General features: G+C 42.4%; 1 protein-coding gene across 2 annotated transcripts in view; it reads right to left on the bottom strand.

The window, feature by feature from the left end:
• The window catches only part of SORCS2 (sortilin related VPS10 domain containing receptor 2), an 894,852-nt gene that overhangs the window by 597,134 nt on the left and 279,543 nt on the right, over positions 1–18,175 (bottom strand). For both annotated transcript variants that reach the window (XM_040419144.1, XM_040419145.1), the window contains exon 2: positions 16,254–16,321. In XM_040419144.1, the coding sequence (XP_040275078.1) occupies positions 16,254–16,321 (68 nt within the window). The remainder of the gene's footprint in view (positions 1–16,253; positions 16,322–18,175) is intronic.

The raw sequence follows: 18,175 nt of genomic DNA, 5'->3' as shown, positions 1-18,175 counted from the left end.
TTCCGGCAAGTCTTCAGTTTTTCTCGCCGGAAATAAAACCGTAGCATGCTACGGTTTTATCTTTTGCCTGATCAGTCAAAATGACTGAACTGAAGACATCCTGAACGGATTACTCTCCATTCAGAATGCATGGGGATATGCCTGATAAGTTATTTTCCGGTATAGAGCCCCTAGGACAGAACTCTATACCGGAAAAGAAAAACGCTAGTGTGAAAGTACCGTAAGCCGCACAACACAAAAATATGTGCAACTTGTCTGCAACCTGATGTGGTGCGACTATTTAAAACTGTCACGTATCAAGTGCAACTTCCATTAAAAACACCACTGCCAAACATTACATGAAATGTCATGTGACTCTCTTGTCTGGTGACATGTGTCACTGTGAAACCCTATCCTAACTCTTGTGCAATGAAAGTATGAAAAGCTGAGGTTGCAGCTGCACCTAGGCATAGATGCCTGAAGTTGAACAGTGGTTTCATTGCCACAAGAGGTTACCAGCCTTATACTGTACATTGCATGTTATAGATTTAGCATTGGGACCTTAAAGTTTACATTGCTTATTAAAAAAAAAAAATCAAGATACCAAAACATGGACCCATGATGCTCGGTATCAAGGAGTTGCATCCTGGCCAGAGTTTATATTCCCTTGAAACCACTTTAGTTTAAAAAACAAAAAATTCAGCACAAAGTTAATATTAAAAAGTATGGAGCACCTCATTGCACGCACCGTGTAGCATTAATTTAACTTTAAGGTGGAATCACTTTTTCATGCCAGACATGATATATTACTATAATAAATCTACAGTGCAGGAAACAGAATTTTCTTCTCATTGCAATTTTTCCTTAAAAGTGGAACAAAGGAAGTTGTCTGCAGAATATTTTGCCTTTAACTTTATTCTAATTGTCATATCCCTCGCAGCATGAAGAAGACGGTTCCCTCTTACCCACAGACACATCTGACTGCACACATTACAAATACTGGAGTTTAACAGAAGCTTTTAGTCTGTTGCCTGAAATCCCGCACACAGGCAGTACATCAAGAAGACACATTAGAAGGAGCAATTAAACATTTAACTTCTGGTAAACCGAGCTCCAGATTGTCTGAGAACTCATCTAAATGGATGGCGCAAGGGACATTGGGTGCGTTCTTTTATCCAATATGATTTACTAATATAATGAAATGGGATAGTAAAAATAAAAAGCCTCTGAAGGCTGAGACTAATCCTTATGAGACATGAACAGTTATGTTGTAATTATACATGGAAGCAGTCAGCAGTTTTAACTCATTAAAGGGATAGTCTAATCTCAACAACCCCTTTCCATATAGGATGTCACAGAAAGGGGTCCCCACTCCACGAAGAAGGGTAAAGGACCATCAACAAGCAGCAGCTCTCAGTATGGAGGATCCAATTGAATGGCCACATGTAATACCTCATTTCTCCTCTAGTGGCCGCTGTAAGAAAAATTACCAAATGGCAGCTTCCCAACCTGTTTTTTCCCCCAGTATCCTCTATGATTGCTGCAGCAGCTCTCTTATTAAAGAGCTTGTCTGTAATAAAAAAGAAAATGTAAATCTGGTTCCTGACCCAGAGGACTATCGATTTCAAAACATCCCAGCTACTCAAGAGCAGGTGACCTGTACAGTTTATTAGGTTAATGTCTATATCCCTATTGAAAACTTTAAGGGCATAATAGTGTCTTGCCATGAACGACTTATGGGTCTGCTTATTTCATCAAGCATTAACAAAATGAACATTTTAAGGTGGAAACTATCAACAAGTTGCTGTTGACAGCTCTGTTGTTTTTATTATATGTCCCAATTTAATATTTTGAGGGCATAATGAAAGAGCTGTAGGTTTGCTTATTTCAACAAGTATTTGCATTACATGCTACTGGGTCAAAATGCTCTAATGGAACCTTTTGCAGGAGGCAGAGCAGAGGATGGGAGTGGTAGTGGTTCTTATAATGATGTGTCAGGGTGTACTCAATTAGGCTGTCACTTCCTAGGATGAGTACAGTGAAAGAAAGGCACCTTTTTCTACAGGGACTCCCTGTAGCCGTGGGCTCCCTGCCTGATGGTAGGTTGGGGTGCTCTTCATGTTAAATGTCCATGTGGGTGAAAGGCAGGGCTGGAAATAGTGCAATGACCAGCTTGTGCTGTTAGGAGAATCAGTTAACAGGCCAGATTAACTCAATGAAAATAGTTTACTGCGTACAAAATAGGAGTTGTAGTACACCCAGACAGTGCAGATACTTCTCAGATGGGCTAAACAGATGTTTACAGCAATGGCCCTCAGATTATTCTTACTCTTGCTAGAGTCTCTAGTACTGGCCTGGGTGCCTAGCAACTGTACGTGCAGTTACAATAATACGACTGTCCAAAATCAAACCTGGGGTGCTTTAACTCATTGTCCCTCCACTGCAGCAGGGTCTACAATGCTGTATGCTGATCACCTTGCTGTTGTAGTGTCTATGTCCACTAATCTGGAGGGCATTGGGTGACCCTGGGAAAAAAATAAAAATAAATTGCCCCATGTTGTAGGCGGGTCCAAACTGACAGAAGGTGGGACAACAGAAGTAAGTGGGGCCAGCAATACCACAGTGCAGCACAAAATACCGCCGCTCACTCCACAGTATAATGAATTCAGGAGGGCACCTGTTGCCACTGGCCAGGTACATAATTGCCTGATGCTCGTAGATTAATTAATGCTGAGAGCCTGAGGTCTTTATGTACCTGGCTGGTGGCTATGAGGAAGGCTTGGGCTGCCCTCTGGGCATAGGCCCACTGGGAAATTTCCCTGGTGGAAACACAGGGATCTGTGAGTCTCCAGAAGCACTGAAGCTAAATGCATGAGAAGTGGAGCTCATAATGTCCGCTCCCTGCCTCCTTCAGGCCCATCCTCACAATGCTTTCTCCTAGTACAACAAGAATCTTCTCGAACTAGGGGGAGTGACCAGCCCACAACCTAAGCTCCACAGACGGCTGGGCCAGGATTCTTACCTCTGGCCATGCCTGTCAAATGCTTAAAGGGGTTGTCCGGGTTCAGAGCTGAACCCGGACATACCCATCATTTCACCCAGGCAACTCCCCTGACAAGAAATGCTCTGATGCTCTCCCTTGCCCTGTGCTGGATAGCGCGGGGCAAGGGCTCTTTTACTTACAATAACACACTGCCGGGCAGAGGCTTCCGCCCAGCAGTGTGTTCGGTGTTTTACAGGCTAGGGCAGCGCTAAAGCCCGCCCATCAGTGCCAGTGACGTCACCGGGCTCACTGCTGGGTGGAAGCCTCCGCCTGGTAGCCCTAACGAGAGCCCAGTTCATCACCGGAACTCCACAAAATGCCTTTGCCCTGCGCGATTCAGCGCAGGGCAAAGGAGAGCATCGGAGCATGAACTGCTCTGATGCTCAAGTCAGGGGGGCTGCCTGGGTGAAAATGGGGATATGTCTGGGTTCAGCTCTGAACCCGGACAACCCCTTTAAGCATACTGGGTGTGTCACATTACATAGCAGTAATAACAGTAAAGTACACTACCAAGCAAACGCAGATACCCCTTTTCACTGGAGAACTGCACTTTCAAAAATAGTCTAATTACTTACTGACAGTTTCCAGGTAGTATCAAACTTTTTTTATAAAGTAAAAAGAAATGTAAACCAGCAAAATAGTATCGAATGTGTATTACAAAGAGGCATGAAGCAGCAGTGATAAAGAAAGGGGAAAGATTAACAAACCGATTTACATTACAAAATTACATGTAGCCTAATTGGTTTAGATTGCAATTAGACTTTATGCGGGTTGGAGATCTGTGAATTTCCTGCACAGTATGCCAGGCACACTGTAACATCCTTAAATTAACCAGCTCTTTGGAGAAATTCAATTAAAACTGCGAGTTTTGCATTCTGCTGTGAACACCTTCATGCAATATTTTAATTTTAGAAAGTGCCTGGTGTCAGATTTAATGGTAAAACCCACAATGTAACTTTAAGTACTTTTTATTATGAGACTAAAGCAATTAAATGTGTTAAAACACCTCCATACCATAGACGTGTTGCCAAAAGCAATCCAATATTGACTGACCATTGCACCTCTGTATAATGAGAATTCTTTCAGTAAATGGCCGCGCTCCAGAGGTACAAGCCGGCCGTGAATACGACGTTTTATCTTTTATTTATCGAATAATGGGACTTAATTACATTCCCAGAATAAGGGGTGGACGGAGCCAACATGATGATGAGATGTGGAAACTTTTATTAGATATGTCTTGTATCGAAAATATATACATTTCTGCGCTGTTAAAATAAGCATGTCAGCTGTTACAGAGAGAGAATTTATTCTAATGTCGTTTTATGGACCCCGCCACCCAGAGCTCAATGCAGAAGTGCACTTCAGGGCTTAGAAATGAAATGTACAGTAAGTTACTGCCAATAATTTAGTTGCTCTGTAGTCTGAAATTCAACTCCTGTCTCATCAGAGGCTTGGGTTGTGGGCCTGTCCCTCCATTATGCCTTCTACTACAGCTCTACATATTCTGATTGGCTGCTCGGTGGAAGCACAAGCCCACCGTAAACTCTCCAGGGAGTCTGTGTATTAAGAGCTGATTTCTGATACGGGAAATATATTGCAAGCAACTAAACAACCAAAAAATAGAACAAATAACTACCTTATAAAAGAAGCCAGTAGAGGCAGAGCATTTTAATTTAGGAACGATTTAATTGATTGGCTGATTAAAAACAATTATAAAAAATTATTGTCTCCCTTCAGGACCCCTATTTATTAGCCACAGCTGCTCGCAGGCCTGTATTATATTGCCTGATGTTCGAGTAGTGCGAGCGCCGATGGATAATAACACAAACTGAATGGGGGAGAAGTAATCACTACTGCAGTCGTCCCTCCCGTATTGAGTTCTATTGATTATCGGCAGCACATCCCTGATTACAAAGGGAGATGTGCTGCCGATAATCAGAAAATGATATCAAGCCACGGCACTCCAATGTTCCTTGTTCTTTCCTTATTTTATTGCACCTAACACAGCAACGTTTCGACCTTGGGGTCTTTATCAAGCTCACAATTCTGATGAAAGATGCCCATCTGCTGACAAACGAGTGTTTGCTCTTTCATCGGCTGACTGGCGTCTCGAATCTCTCGATTATACAGTGTAATTATCAAGAACAAGTGTTCTAATAGGGCCCTAACTTTGGAGGACCTGGCATGTTTGTGCTTTAAACTGTTAACCCAATTATTTCCATACGAACTGTGCAATGCCTTATTTCACCTGTGGGGGTGCTGCAGAGAAATTAAACACTGACTCACAGATTATATCTGATCACTGGGTGTCACAGCATCGGGAGAGCGTGAAATCAGCTTTTTGTTGGTCACCCTTCTAATAAAAAGGGATTGCCCAAAGAAGACAATCACTTTAAAAAAAAAGTTTTTTGTACTTTTTTGTCCTTTTTGCTGGTTTGTAGTTGAAAACATTATAAAATGAAACCTCTGTGAGATGAGCACCCTTAATAGTAATGAAAAGTTGTCATTAGGTGGGTGGCAATAAGCAAAGAATATGAGAGAATTAAAAATCCATAAAAAATCTTGTCTGGTTTAAGGGTGGTCTTCTCAAACAGGTGGCCTTCTGGAGATGTTCACATGTATCTTTTATTGGTGCTTCCATAGTTACAGTAGATTTCATAGGAAATCTGGGAAACAATGTCATAATCTTATAGATCAGAGGTACTCAACTACTTTTAGGAGAAGTCCACTAATCGACACGTTCTGTAGAAAATCAGACCAGAACCTAAATTAATTAAGCCTCCAGACCTGTAAACCCATTCAGACCCCAAACAAGACCTATAAAGTTTATTCAGACCCAGACCAAACCGTATATATTATATATTCTACTTTAATGCACAACCACACAGATTGTCTTGATGTTGATCAGACCCTGGAGATCGTTTCATTCTTGACTTAAGACCTGCCATTTTATATGCATTGGATGAGACACCACCCTCCTCCATTGCATCTATGGGCACTGACACTACAGTGGGCCTCCATGAAGATATCCATCTGATACATCTGATATATATGTACCATCTCCTAATCCTCCTTTCATTTGGGGCAACCCACTTTCACAAGTCCTCACTTACATACAGATTGTTCAGTAGGCCAGTATTGTGCTCTTGTTGCAGGGGCTAAAACCACCAGGTTCTGAAATGTACTAGGCCACCCCTGGGATATCAAAAAGTGTCCAGATATATGAAAACCCCCTTCCTCCCCTGTTACCATATATCTCACCCTGCAGTTTGCAAGCTTGGCCAGTATAACTCCTGGGAGTTGACCACATCCATGATGTGAGAATGGAGCTCTCAGGACATGGGAGGGGAAGCAGAAATCTAGGAGATGACACCTGGGCTCTGAAATGCTGCCCTCATCACCATAGGCCCTGTGAATCAGGAAAGAGAGGGAGGGGCTGGCAGAGAAAGCAGGGGGAGCAAGGGAGCACAGAGTGACTTGGGTCCGCCCTCTGTGCACTTAATTGACCATGTGTTAAAAGTACTTTTTCTTGAATGAAGCAATGGATCGTTAAGTTAAAGATATCATTGCTGATAGCTGTGGTAGTCCCATAAGGGATTCACCTGGTTTGTCAGTGAATTTCCTGCTGACATACTCCCTTTAACCACCTCCGGACCGCTGTACGCACAGACGCGTCCTGGAGGTGGTTGATTCATTCCTCCTGGACGCATATACGCGTCCTCTCGCGAGACGCGAGATTTCCTGTGAACGCGCGCACACAGGCGCGCGCGCTCACAGGAACGGAAGGTAAGAGAGTTGATCTCCAGCCTGCCAGCGGCGATCGTTCGCTGGCAGGCTGGAGATGTGTTTTTTTTAACCCCTAACAGGTATATTAGACGCTGTTTTGATAACAGCGTCTAATATACCTGCTACCTGGTCCTCTGGTGGTCCCATTTGTTTGGATCGACCACCAGAGGACACAGGTAGCTCAGTAAAGTCCCACCAAGCACCACTACACTACACTACACCCCCCCCCCCCGTCACTTATTAACCCCTTATTAGCCCCTGATCACCCCTGATCACCCCATATAGACTCCCTGATCACCCCCCTGTCATTGATTACCCCCCTGTCATTGATCAACCCCCTGTAAAGCTCCATTCAGATGTCCGCATGATTTTTACGGATCCACTGATAGATGGATCGGATCCGCAAAACGCATCCGGACGTCTGAATGAAGCCTTACAGGGGCATGATCAATGACTGTGGTTATCACCCCATATAGACTCCCTGATCACCCCCCTGTCATTGATCACCCCCCTGTCATTGATTACCCCCCTGTAAAGCTCCATTCAGACGTCCGCATGATTTTTACGGATCCACTGATAGATGGATCGGATCCGCAAAACGCATCCGGACGTCTGAATGAAGCCTTACAGGGGCATGATCAATGACTGTGGTGATCACCCCATATAGACTCCCTGATCACCCCCCTGTAAAGCTCCATTCAGATGTCCGCATGATTTTTACGGATCCACTGATAGATGGATCGGATCCGCAAAACGCATCCGGACGTCTGAATGAAGCCTTACAGGGGCATGATCAATGACTGTGGTTATCACCCCATATAGACTCCCTGATCACCCCCCTGTCATTGATCACCCCCCTGTCATTGATTACCCCCCTGTAAAGCTCCATTCAGACGTCCGCATGATTTTTACGGATCCACTGATAGATGGATCGGATCCGCAAAACGCATCCGGACGTCTGAATGAAGCCTTACAGGGGCATGATCAATGACTGTGGTGATCACCCCATATAGACTCCCTGATCACCCCCCTGTCATTGATTACCCCCCTGTCATTGATCACCCCCCTGTAAAGCTCCATTCAGACGTCCGCATGATTTTTACGGATCCACTGATAGATGGATCGGATCCGCAAAACGCATCCGGACGTCTGAATGAAGCCTTACAGGGGCATGATCAATGACTGTGGTGATCACCCCATATAGACTCCCTGATCACCCCCCTGTCATTGATTACCCCCCTGTCATTGATCACCCCCCTGTAAAGCTCCATTCAGACGTCCGCATGATTTTTACGGATCCACTGATAGATGGATCGGATCCGCAAAACGCATCCGGACGTCTGAATGAAGCCTTACACGGGCGTGATCAATGACTGTGGTTATCACCCCATATAGACTCCCTGATCACCCCCCTGTCATTGATCACCACCCCTGTCATTGATCACCCCCCCTGTCATTGATCACCCCCCCTGTCATTGATCACCCCCCCTGTCATTGATCACCCCCCCTGTCATTGATCACCCCCCTGTCATTGATCACCCCCCTGTCATTGATCAACCCCCCTGTCATTGATCACCCCCCTGTAAGGCTCCATTCAGACATTTTTTTGGCCCAAGTTAGCGGAATTATTATTTTTTTTTCTTACAAAGTCTCATATTCCACTAACTTGTGACAAAAAATTAAATCTCACATGAACTCACCATACCCCTCACGGAATCCAAATGCGTAAAATTTTTTAGACATTTATATTCCAGACTTCTTCTCACGCTTTAGGGCCCCTAGAATGCCAGGGCAGTATAAATACCCCACATGTGACCCCATTTCGGAAAGAAGACACCCCCAGGTATTCCGTGAGGGGCATATTGAGTCCATGAAAGATTGAAATTTTTGTCCCAAGTTAGCGGAACGGGAGACTTTGTGAGAAAAAAATAAAAAATATCAATTTCCGCTAACTTGTGCCAAAAAAAAAAAATTTCTATGAACTCGCCATGCCCCTCATTGAATACCTTGGGGTGTCTTCTTTCCAAAATGGGGTCACATGTGGGGTATTTATACTGCCCTGGCATTCTAGGGGCCCCAAAGCGTGAGAAGAAGTCTGGTATCCAAATGTCTAAAAATGCCCTCCTAAAAGGAATTTGGGCCCCTTTGCGCATCTAGGCTGCAAAAAAGTGTCACACATCTGGTATCGCCGTACTCAGGAGAAGTTGGGGAATGTGTTTTGGGGTGTCATTTTACATATACCCATGCTGGGTGAGATAAATATCTTGGTCAAATGCCAACTTTGTATAAAAAAATGGGAAAAGTTGTCTTTTGCCAAGATATTTCTCTCACCCAGCATGGGTATATGTAAAAAGACACCCCAAAACACATTCCCCAACTTCTCCCGAGTACGGAGATACCAGATGTGTGACACTTTTTTGCAGCCTAGGTGGGCAAAGGGGCCCATATTCCAAAGAGCACCTTTCTGATTTCACTGGTCATTTACCTACTTACCACACATTAGGGCCCCTGGAAAATGCCAGGGCAGTATAACTACCCCACAAGTGACCCCATTTTGGAAAGAAGACACCCCAAGGTATTCCGTGAGGGGCATGGCGAGTTCCTAGAATTTTTTATTTTTTGTCACAAGTTAGTGGAAAATGATGATTTTTTTTTTTTTTTTTTTTCATACAAAGTCTCATATTCCACTAACTTGTGACAAAAAATAAAAACTTCCATGAACTCACTATGCCCATCAGCGAATACCTTGGGGTCTATTCTTTCCAAAATGGGGTCACTTGTGGGGTAGGTATAATGCCCTGGTATTTTAGGGGCCCAAATGTGTGGTAAGGAGTTTGAAATCAAATTCTGTAAAAAATGACGAGTGAAATCCGAAAGGTGCTCTTTGGAATATGGGCCCCTTTGCCCACCTAGGCTGCAAAAAAGTGTCACACATCTGGTATCTCCGTACTCAGGAGAAGGTGGGGAATGTGTTTTGGGGTGTCATTTTACATATACCCATGCTGGGTGAGATAAATATCTTGGTCAAATGCCAACTTTGTATAAAAAAATGGGAAAAGTTGTCTTTTGCCAAGATATTTCTCTCACCCAGCATGGGTATATGTAAAAAGACACCCCAAAACACATTCCCCAACTTCTCCCGAGTACGGAGATACCAGATGTGTGACACTTTTTTGCAGCCTAGGTGGGCAAAGGGGCCCATATTCCAAAGAGCACCTTTCGGATTTCACTGGTCATTTACCTACTTACCACACATTAGGGCCCCTGGAAAATGCCAGGGCAGTATAACTACCCCACAAGTGACCCCATTTTGGAAAGAAGACACCCCAAGGTATTCCGTGAGGGGCATGGCGAGTTCCTAGAATTTTTTATTTTTTGTCACAAGTTAGTGGAAAATGATGATTTTTTTTTTTTTTTTTTTTTTTCATACAAAGTCTCATATTCCACTAACTTGTGACAAAAAATAAAAACTTCCATGAACTCACTATGCCCATCAGCGAATACCTTGGGGTCTCTTCTTTCCAAAATGGGGTCACTTGTGGGGTAGTTATACTGCCCTGGCATTCTAGGGGCCCAAATGTGTGGTAAGGAGTTTGAAATCAAATTCTGTAAAAAATGACGAGTGAAATCCGAAAGGTGCTCTTTGGAATATGGGCCCCTTTGCCCACCTAGGCTGCAAAAAAGTGTCACACATCTGGTATCTCCGTATTCAGGAGAAGTTGGGGAATGTGTTTTGGGGTGTCTTTTTACATATACCCATGCTGGGTGAGAGAAATATCTTGGCAAAAGACAACTTTTCCCATTTTTTTATACAAAGTTGGCATTTGACCAAGATATTTATCTCACCCAGCATGGGTATATGTAAAATGACACCCCAAAACACATTCCCCAACTTCTACTGAATACGGAGATACCAGATGTGTGACACTTTTTTGCAGCCTAGGTGGGCAAAGGGGCCCACATTCCAAAGAGCACCTTTCGGATTTCACTGGTCAGTTTTTACAGAATTTGATTTCAAACTCCTTACCACACATTTGGGCCCCTAGAATGCCAGGGCAGTATAACTACCCCACAAGTGACCCCATTTTGGAAAGAAGACACCCCAAGGTATTTCGTGATGGGCATAGTGAGTTCATGGAAGTTTTTATTTTTTGTCACAAGTTAGTGGAATATGAGACTTTGTAAGAAAAAAAAAAAAAAAAAAAATCATCATTTTCCGCTAACTTGTGACAAAAAATAAAAAGTTCTATGAACTCACTATGCCCATCAGCGAATACCTTAGGGTGTGTACTTTCCGAAATGGGGTCATTTGTGGGGTGTTTGTACTGTCTGGCCATTGTAGAACCTCAGGAAACATGACAGGTGCTCAGAAAGTCAGAGCTGCTTCAAAAAGCGGAAATCCACATTTTTGTACCATAGTTTGTAAACGCTATAACTTTTACCCAAACCATTTTTTTTTTTACCCAAACATTTTTTTTTTATCAAAGACATGTAGAACAATAAATTTAGAGCAAAATTTATATATGGATGTCATTTTTTTTGCAAAATTTTACAACTGAAAGTGAAAAATGTCATTTTTTTGCAAAAAAATCGTTAAATTTCGATTAATAACAAAAAAAGTAAAAATGTCAGCAGCAATGAAATACCACCAAATGAAAGCTCTATTAGTGAGAAGAAAAGGAGGTAAAATTCATTTGGGTGGTAAGTTGCATGACCGAGCAATAAATGGTGAAAGTAGTGTAGGTCAGAAGTGTAAAAAGTGGCCTGGTCTTTCAGGGTGTTTAAGCACTGGGGGCTGAGGTGGTTAAGGAATCTGACGTAGGAGCTATGGTCCCATTCTTCTCTAATGTCCAAATCAGTAGTCCACAACTGAACTGAGAGAAGGATGAGGGATGGCTGTTCCTATGAAAGCCTCACAGTAGCCTAATAGTATAAATGAATAGAGTGCCTGTCCACACCAGGGAAACCCCACATTAGAGCCTAACCCCCCCTAAGAATGATAGAAGTACCACCACACCCACAACTTTCATGATAGTCCATTTTGCAATTTTAATGGAAAATAAAACCAACAAGAAGCAATCTGATATATTTACATACTGGGCATTAATAACCAGCAGAAGTCAATGAAGAAGGATGTTCTAAATAGCATCCTGGACCTGACATTGAAAAGTAATGATAGTGTTAAATCAGTTTTTTCCGGATGTTCTCACATATACGTTTGAAAGACCACGGAAAGGTCAATATTAATAGCATTACTGAATTAAATATTTAAGGAGAGCGCTCAAGAGACATCTTTTTACAAAGATCATTACACAGTCATAAATTAGAAACTCAAAAGAAATCAGCTTGAGAAAAAATATAGTCTAAAATCTATCTATGTATCTATCTATCTATCAGATAGATAGATAGATATTAGATAGATATTGATAGATATATTATAGATAGATAGATATGAAATAGATAGATAGATATTAGATAGATAGATAGATAGATAGATAGACAATATATAGATATGAGATAGATAGAGAGATATTAGATATATAGATAGATGATAGATAGATAATATATTGTAGATAGATAGATAACAGATATATAGATAGATAGTGTCACCGCCGGCCCTAGGAGAGATCTTAGAAGTTCAAATAGACGGAAGACTCCGGAGTCTATCTGACAGATCTCTCTTGTTTTCATTGTTGCTGACAGGTTTCCACCCCTTAGCAGATGCTGTGTCACGGTGGACAGGATACAAGATACACAGAATACCAACAAACAAGTGTCTTGGCAAGAAGCTGGGGCTAAAGGTCACCTCCTGACAAATCCCTACCAGCTCTCCCTAGACTTCTCTGCCCACGTTCAGACCCTGAAGGTGGGAATGAACGTGTCCCCGTGCCTAGGCTGAAGATTCCCTAAAATCCCTAAGATAGTGAAAAGGGGAAAGAGGCAGCCTGCTCCCTCAGGACCTGGAGAGGGCAGGCGTCTCTCTAACAGCCTAGACAGACAGCCACAAGAAAACAAAAACCAACTTATCTTGATACTGAGCAGGAACAGCAAATCCTTCCTTCCTTCCTCTGAGCCAGACAGAAGCTATAACCCACACAGGACACTGGGAGTGGGCGTAATTTAAACTCAAACCAACGACCCCACCCAGTGCACCTGAAGGGAGGCGGATACAGCTCAACTCCAAAACAAAAACAAAAGGCTACACACGTGCTGCTAACCTGGCAGACCTCTGCACATAACCTGAGCAGGGCATGACATGCTGCTCATTATCAGTCAGGTGGCTCTTTATATGTTCTGCCTCTCACTTGTTTCCTTGCGGCTGTTAGCTCTTCTGTGGAGTGCTCTGCTTGTGTGGTGGTTTTCCTGTTCCAGTTACATCTCAAGGTAAGTCCTTTCCATTTTCTTGGTGTGTCTGTCCTGACTGGGCCTCAGGGAGACACTAGCTCCTTAAGTTTGGAAGGAGCCAGTTGCCTCTTTCCCTGTTCCCTAAGCTGAGGGGTTGGTGCAGTGTTTCAGCAGTCTCAGGTTCCTGTGCATGTGCATTTCTACCATTGAGATTTGCACATGTTGTTAGCAGCTTAGGGTGAGTATCAGGGAATGCTAGGAGGTGACCTCTTTATTCCCTAGGTTTGGGGCCTAGTCTGTTGTTGCTTAGTTGTGGTTCCCTTTGGTTGTCTTTCTTTCCCCGTAGATAAATAGAAACTGTAGATAGATAGATATTAGATAGATTGTAGACAGATAGATAGATAAATAGATAGATAGATATGAGCTAGAAAGATAGATAGATTTATAGATATTGGATAGATATTACATAGAGAGATAGATGATAGAGATTAAGGATGAGTGAACCAATTCAGTTCGGTCCGAACATTGCTATTTTTCAGACGACAGACGAACCCGAATACTTTCAGGTTAATTTTTGGACGAATCCACTAAAATGGTGTATAGCGCCATTTTAGTGCCCATGTCGGTGAGAAAAAAGCATTAGAGAGGAAGAAGAAAGGTTCTCACATGACCATGAGAGGATGTGAGGGGAGGGCTTTCCCTGATTGGATCATGCGATGCATGATGATGTCACCATGCTGGCCGACGTGGTGATGTCATAAGTCTCCGTGCACCAGATTTCGCGCAGGAAGACCGCTGCTGCGGACTCTAGATAGATAGAGATATCGATTGAGCACCATCCTTAATTTTCGATTCCAAGTCTGCTTGGTATATACTGAATCCAAGGAGAAAAGTGAGTTGTAGTATTATGTGGAAACTACAGCATATGGCGATATTTTGTGAACTCTTCTATAAACCTGACTTCTGGACAGCATACACTCAGATGCATGTTGTCACTACATGCGGTTTGTGCTTTCAGTGCCATGGCACAGCTCCCGATGCGGTACACAGTAAGAACAGAAAATCTCAGCATTCTCTACACAGCACATCACGTGCAGAACAGATGGAAAATACAGAAAAGTCTTCATTCACATCACCTTTATAAAGTAATATCAGCCATAAAACATAGCGCTGAGAGCAGCATTGTAATATACAAGTCAATAGTCCACGGAGGCCCATAGTCACGCATTCATAAAACAGCTATGATTTCCATTTGTGTCAAGCCGTTTAAAACATGTGTTTGCTGTTGTCGTAATTTTCCACACATATGAAAATAATCTCTGCTCTGAGTCCACAGAGTAGCGGGATTGCAAGGAGATGAAATGGCGAGGTTATCAGCATCCGAACGTCTGAGCTCCTAGCATCCGACAGTCTCCTGTCTATACATCTGCATCCAGCCCATAAAGCTCCACAGCATGAGAAGGTCAACACATCTGATACTAATATCTGCATGAAAGACTGGAAAATACTCGTGTCATGGAATAATGGGCACTACTGGAGGCGGGGAACCCAAAACAGGCTGTATCTAGACTCAGATCCAAATCCTACCCGACTTTTGTTACATCATTTATTATACAATGTGGAGATAGCAGATTGCAATAACCTTTTGAAGAAAAGTTTGACATTATTTTGCTAAGTATATGACCACCATATGGACGCCATTCTCTATCTCTGTAGCCACATGTAGCAGGATGAACAGTGGTGCTCTGATCTGATAGGGAGCTGTAGACAATACATGTGCCGCCATATGGAGCACCCTGTGGCACTGCATTACAGGGTTAGTCTATGCCTATGTCTAGGTAATACCGCCTCCAATTGAAATCTTTGTATGACATCTTCTGACATCGAAAGCATGCAGAGGTACAGCATAGAGGTTGATGGGTGCCCTATTATGTCTCCAAACAACTCAGAGGTGTAAACAAATTGACAGCACTCCAAAATTGCAGGTGAAATATTATGTGATTTATTCAGCCGGACATAATTTTAGGCAACGTTTCGGGCAATATGTAGCCCTTCATCAGGCCCAATGGATATGAACGGGTGGTTGAGGACCCGGCGCCAGATCCAAACAACTCTAAAGGTAGTGGTGTATGTAGCCATAATATGGTCATTATACTATAAGCATATAAAAGAGTGAAAATTTAGAACATTTCTACAGCAAAATGTATATAATCATGTCATTCCAATACTTCTTATTGACACCGGACTATATAATATGTAACCGATAAGCCCAACATGGCCATTTCTGGTCAAACACCACAGTTGATATGCTGACTGCCAATTTCCAATATGAACCATCCCAGCTAATGCCGATATAACAATATGAGAGTCATATTTCCATACATTTCATTCATGAACTGCGCTCTTAATAATTAGCGGACAGAATAAGAAAAACCAACAATAAATGCAACAAAATTTCAACATTTTTTGAAAAATGTATCGATGCATGCATCACATTTGACTTCTCATGAAAGTGTCATTCATAAAAGTGCTTTAAAGGGAGCTTGTCAGCAGGTTAGCCCGTGCACTAGGTAGGGGTTGGAGAGAACTGACATGCATACCTTTTGTGAAGCTTCTCTCATCAGGAGTAATGTGAATATGAAGTTTTGATCTGCCAGATTCTGCTTTCTCAAGTGTCCAGAAGGTGGAGCTTTTCTTATCAGTAGTGTGATTATAAGGTTTTATTCTGCCAGACTCTGCTATATTAAATGTCCAAAAGGTGGAGATTTATTTATCTTACAGAATCGTATAGATTCTGCTATATTAAGTGGCCAGGAAGTAAAGCTTTACTGTGAAGTGCTCTCTGCATTAAGCTGCTTCACAGCATCTCCTCTCTGCTCTTAGCGAGAACTGTAGTGGTCTGCTAATCGGATGCTACAGCTGTCACTCAAAGCAAAGATGAGGAGTCATGAAGCACCACCTCCTGGACAGAATCTGGAAGAATAAAACATCATATCCATACTTCTCCTGACAAGAAAAGCTCCACAAAAGGTTTAACAGTTGAGGATGGTCAAAATGCACATTCAGTAAGCTACAGAAAGAAAGTATAGTAATTTCCTACCTCCATAAAGAGCTCTCAAGAACCTTCCCCATGTCAGAGTGATAGTTCTTAGTCAGTATGAGGATGACCTGTAGAAGAGACAGAGATTAGTATAGTATATTGATCATATAAACTTTCATCAGTAAGCTGCATGCCACATACATACATTATAAATGATACAAGAGTAGCCCATCAGAGAACTAAGAGAACCTCTTGTGGGCCTACAATCTAAGACACAGGCTCCAAAGGTTTAGCAGAAAACAACCCCATTTAGAGGGTTAGCCAGTCACTAGCGTCTCTTTCCTTTGCACAAATAACCTTTTAGATGTCATTCATTGATGATAAAGAATGGCCTGTTTGTTCAATAGTATCAAAGATTACAATGTAATTATAAGTGGACGTGCACATGCTCTGTAAAGAGGGAGGCTAGACGCTCAGCATAATGTTTCCCTAGTGGGCCAGAAGATACAACCCAGCAGAAAAGTTAAGTAAGGACAAGTAAGAACAGGAATGTTAAACATTTTTATAATATACTTTATTAGGGAAAGATGTTTTGTGTACCAGAAAACAGGGTGTAGAGAGTCTTAGAAAATATCTAACTGAGCATTAGTGAGGAGAGTCTATCTTCAGTCTTCAGATCTACTGAGCGCTGAAGACACCTGTGTGTAACATGCAGAGGCTTCCAGTTTGACTCCTGTCACTACCCCAGTCCCTGACTATGGACGTGTGCTCTATCACTGCCCATCACCCTGCCTATCTGACTTGTTACACACAGGTGTTTTCAGCGCTCGGTAGAACTGAAGACTGAAGTCAGACTCTCCTTAGTAACACTCAGTTAGAGCTTTCTTAAGAAAACACTTTATACCCTCTTTTCCAGTACAAAGAAATATCTTTCCCTAATAAAGTAAATTACAAAAATGTTTAAAATCCCTGTACCTACAGTATATTAAAAATAAAATGAAATGACCCTTACACTTTAAAGGGGTTCTCCAGGAATTAAGAAAATGAAAATACTTAAATTTTACTTTATTATAAATATATTCCCAAATACCTTTCATTAGTTATAATGGCTAATTTTGTCTATGGAGCAATCATTAGGGGAAATAAAATGGTCGCCGTCCTTTTAGTACACACGAAACCTGTCCTAATCACACAGGAGGACAAGTTACTTCACAACACTGAGGTAAAGAGTTGCCTCATCCAACTCTATATTCTGCTTGTCAGGGGTTATAATCCTGAACACAGCGGATAAGATCTTCAGCTGAATCTCTGTGGGAATGGAGTTCATGAGGAGACATGAAGTACAGAGAGGATGGACAGGACAGACAGTGGTAATGTGGAGCTGTGGTAATAGAGACTGCATACAAGTGCTGCTCATTACCCACATCCCCACCTCCTCTCTGTACTTCATGTCTCCTCATGATCTCCATTCCTACAGAGATTCAGCTGAAGATCTTATCATCTGTATTCAGGCTCATAATCCCTGACAAGCAGAGCAGAGAGGAGGATAGGATAAGGCAGCTCTTTAGCTCAGTGTTGTGAAGTAACGTGCTGCTGTGTGATTAGGACAGGTTTTGTGGATACTAATAGGGCGGCGGCCATTTTATTTTGCCTGATGATTGCTTTCCAGACAAAACGAGCCATAATAGCTAATGAAAGGTATTTGGGAATATATTTATAATAAAGTAATATTTAAGTATTTTCATCTTCTTAATACCTGGAGAACCCCTTTAAGTATGAAAAACTGCCAAGTGGCCGTGAGATTGTGCTGATGCAAACAACACTTTAATATAACTAAGTGCTCGTTACATAATCCTGACCCTGTGAGCAATTACCGCTGATAATGTTCTTAGTCAGGAGTCAACAGCCGGTCATCGGGTTTGACCCAGGTGGAAAATAAAAAAAATTCCATAATGTTCTGACAGTATCTGTAGCTGCCAGTA

This window comes from Bufo bufo, chromosome 2 (assembly GCF_905171765.1).
Source record: "Bufo bufo chromosome 2, aBufBuf1.1, whole genome shotgun sequence".
NCBI lineage: Eukaryota > Metazoa > Chordata > Amphibia > Anura > Bufonidae > Bufo > Bufo bufo.
Note: the sequence above shows the minus strand (reverse complement) of the source record. Positions and strands in the feature narration are given on the sequence as shown.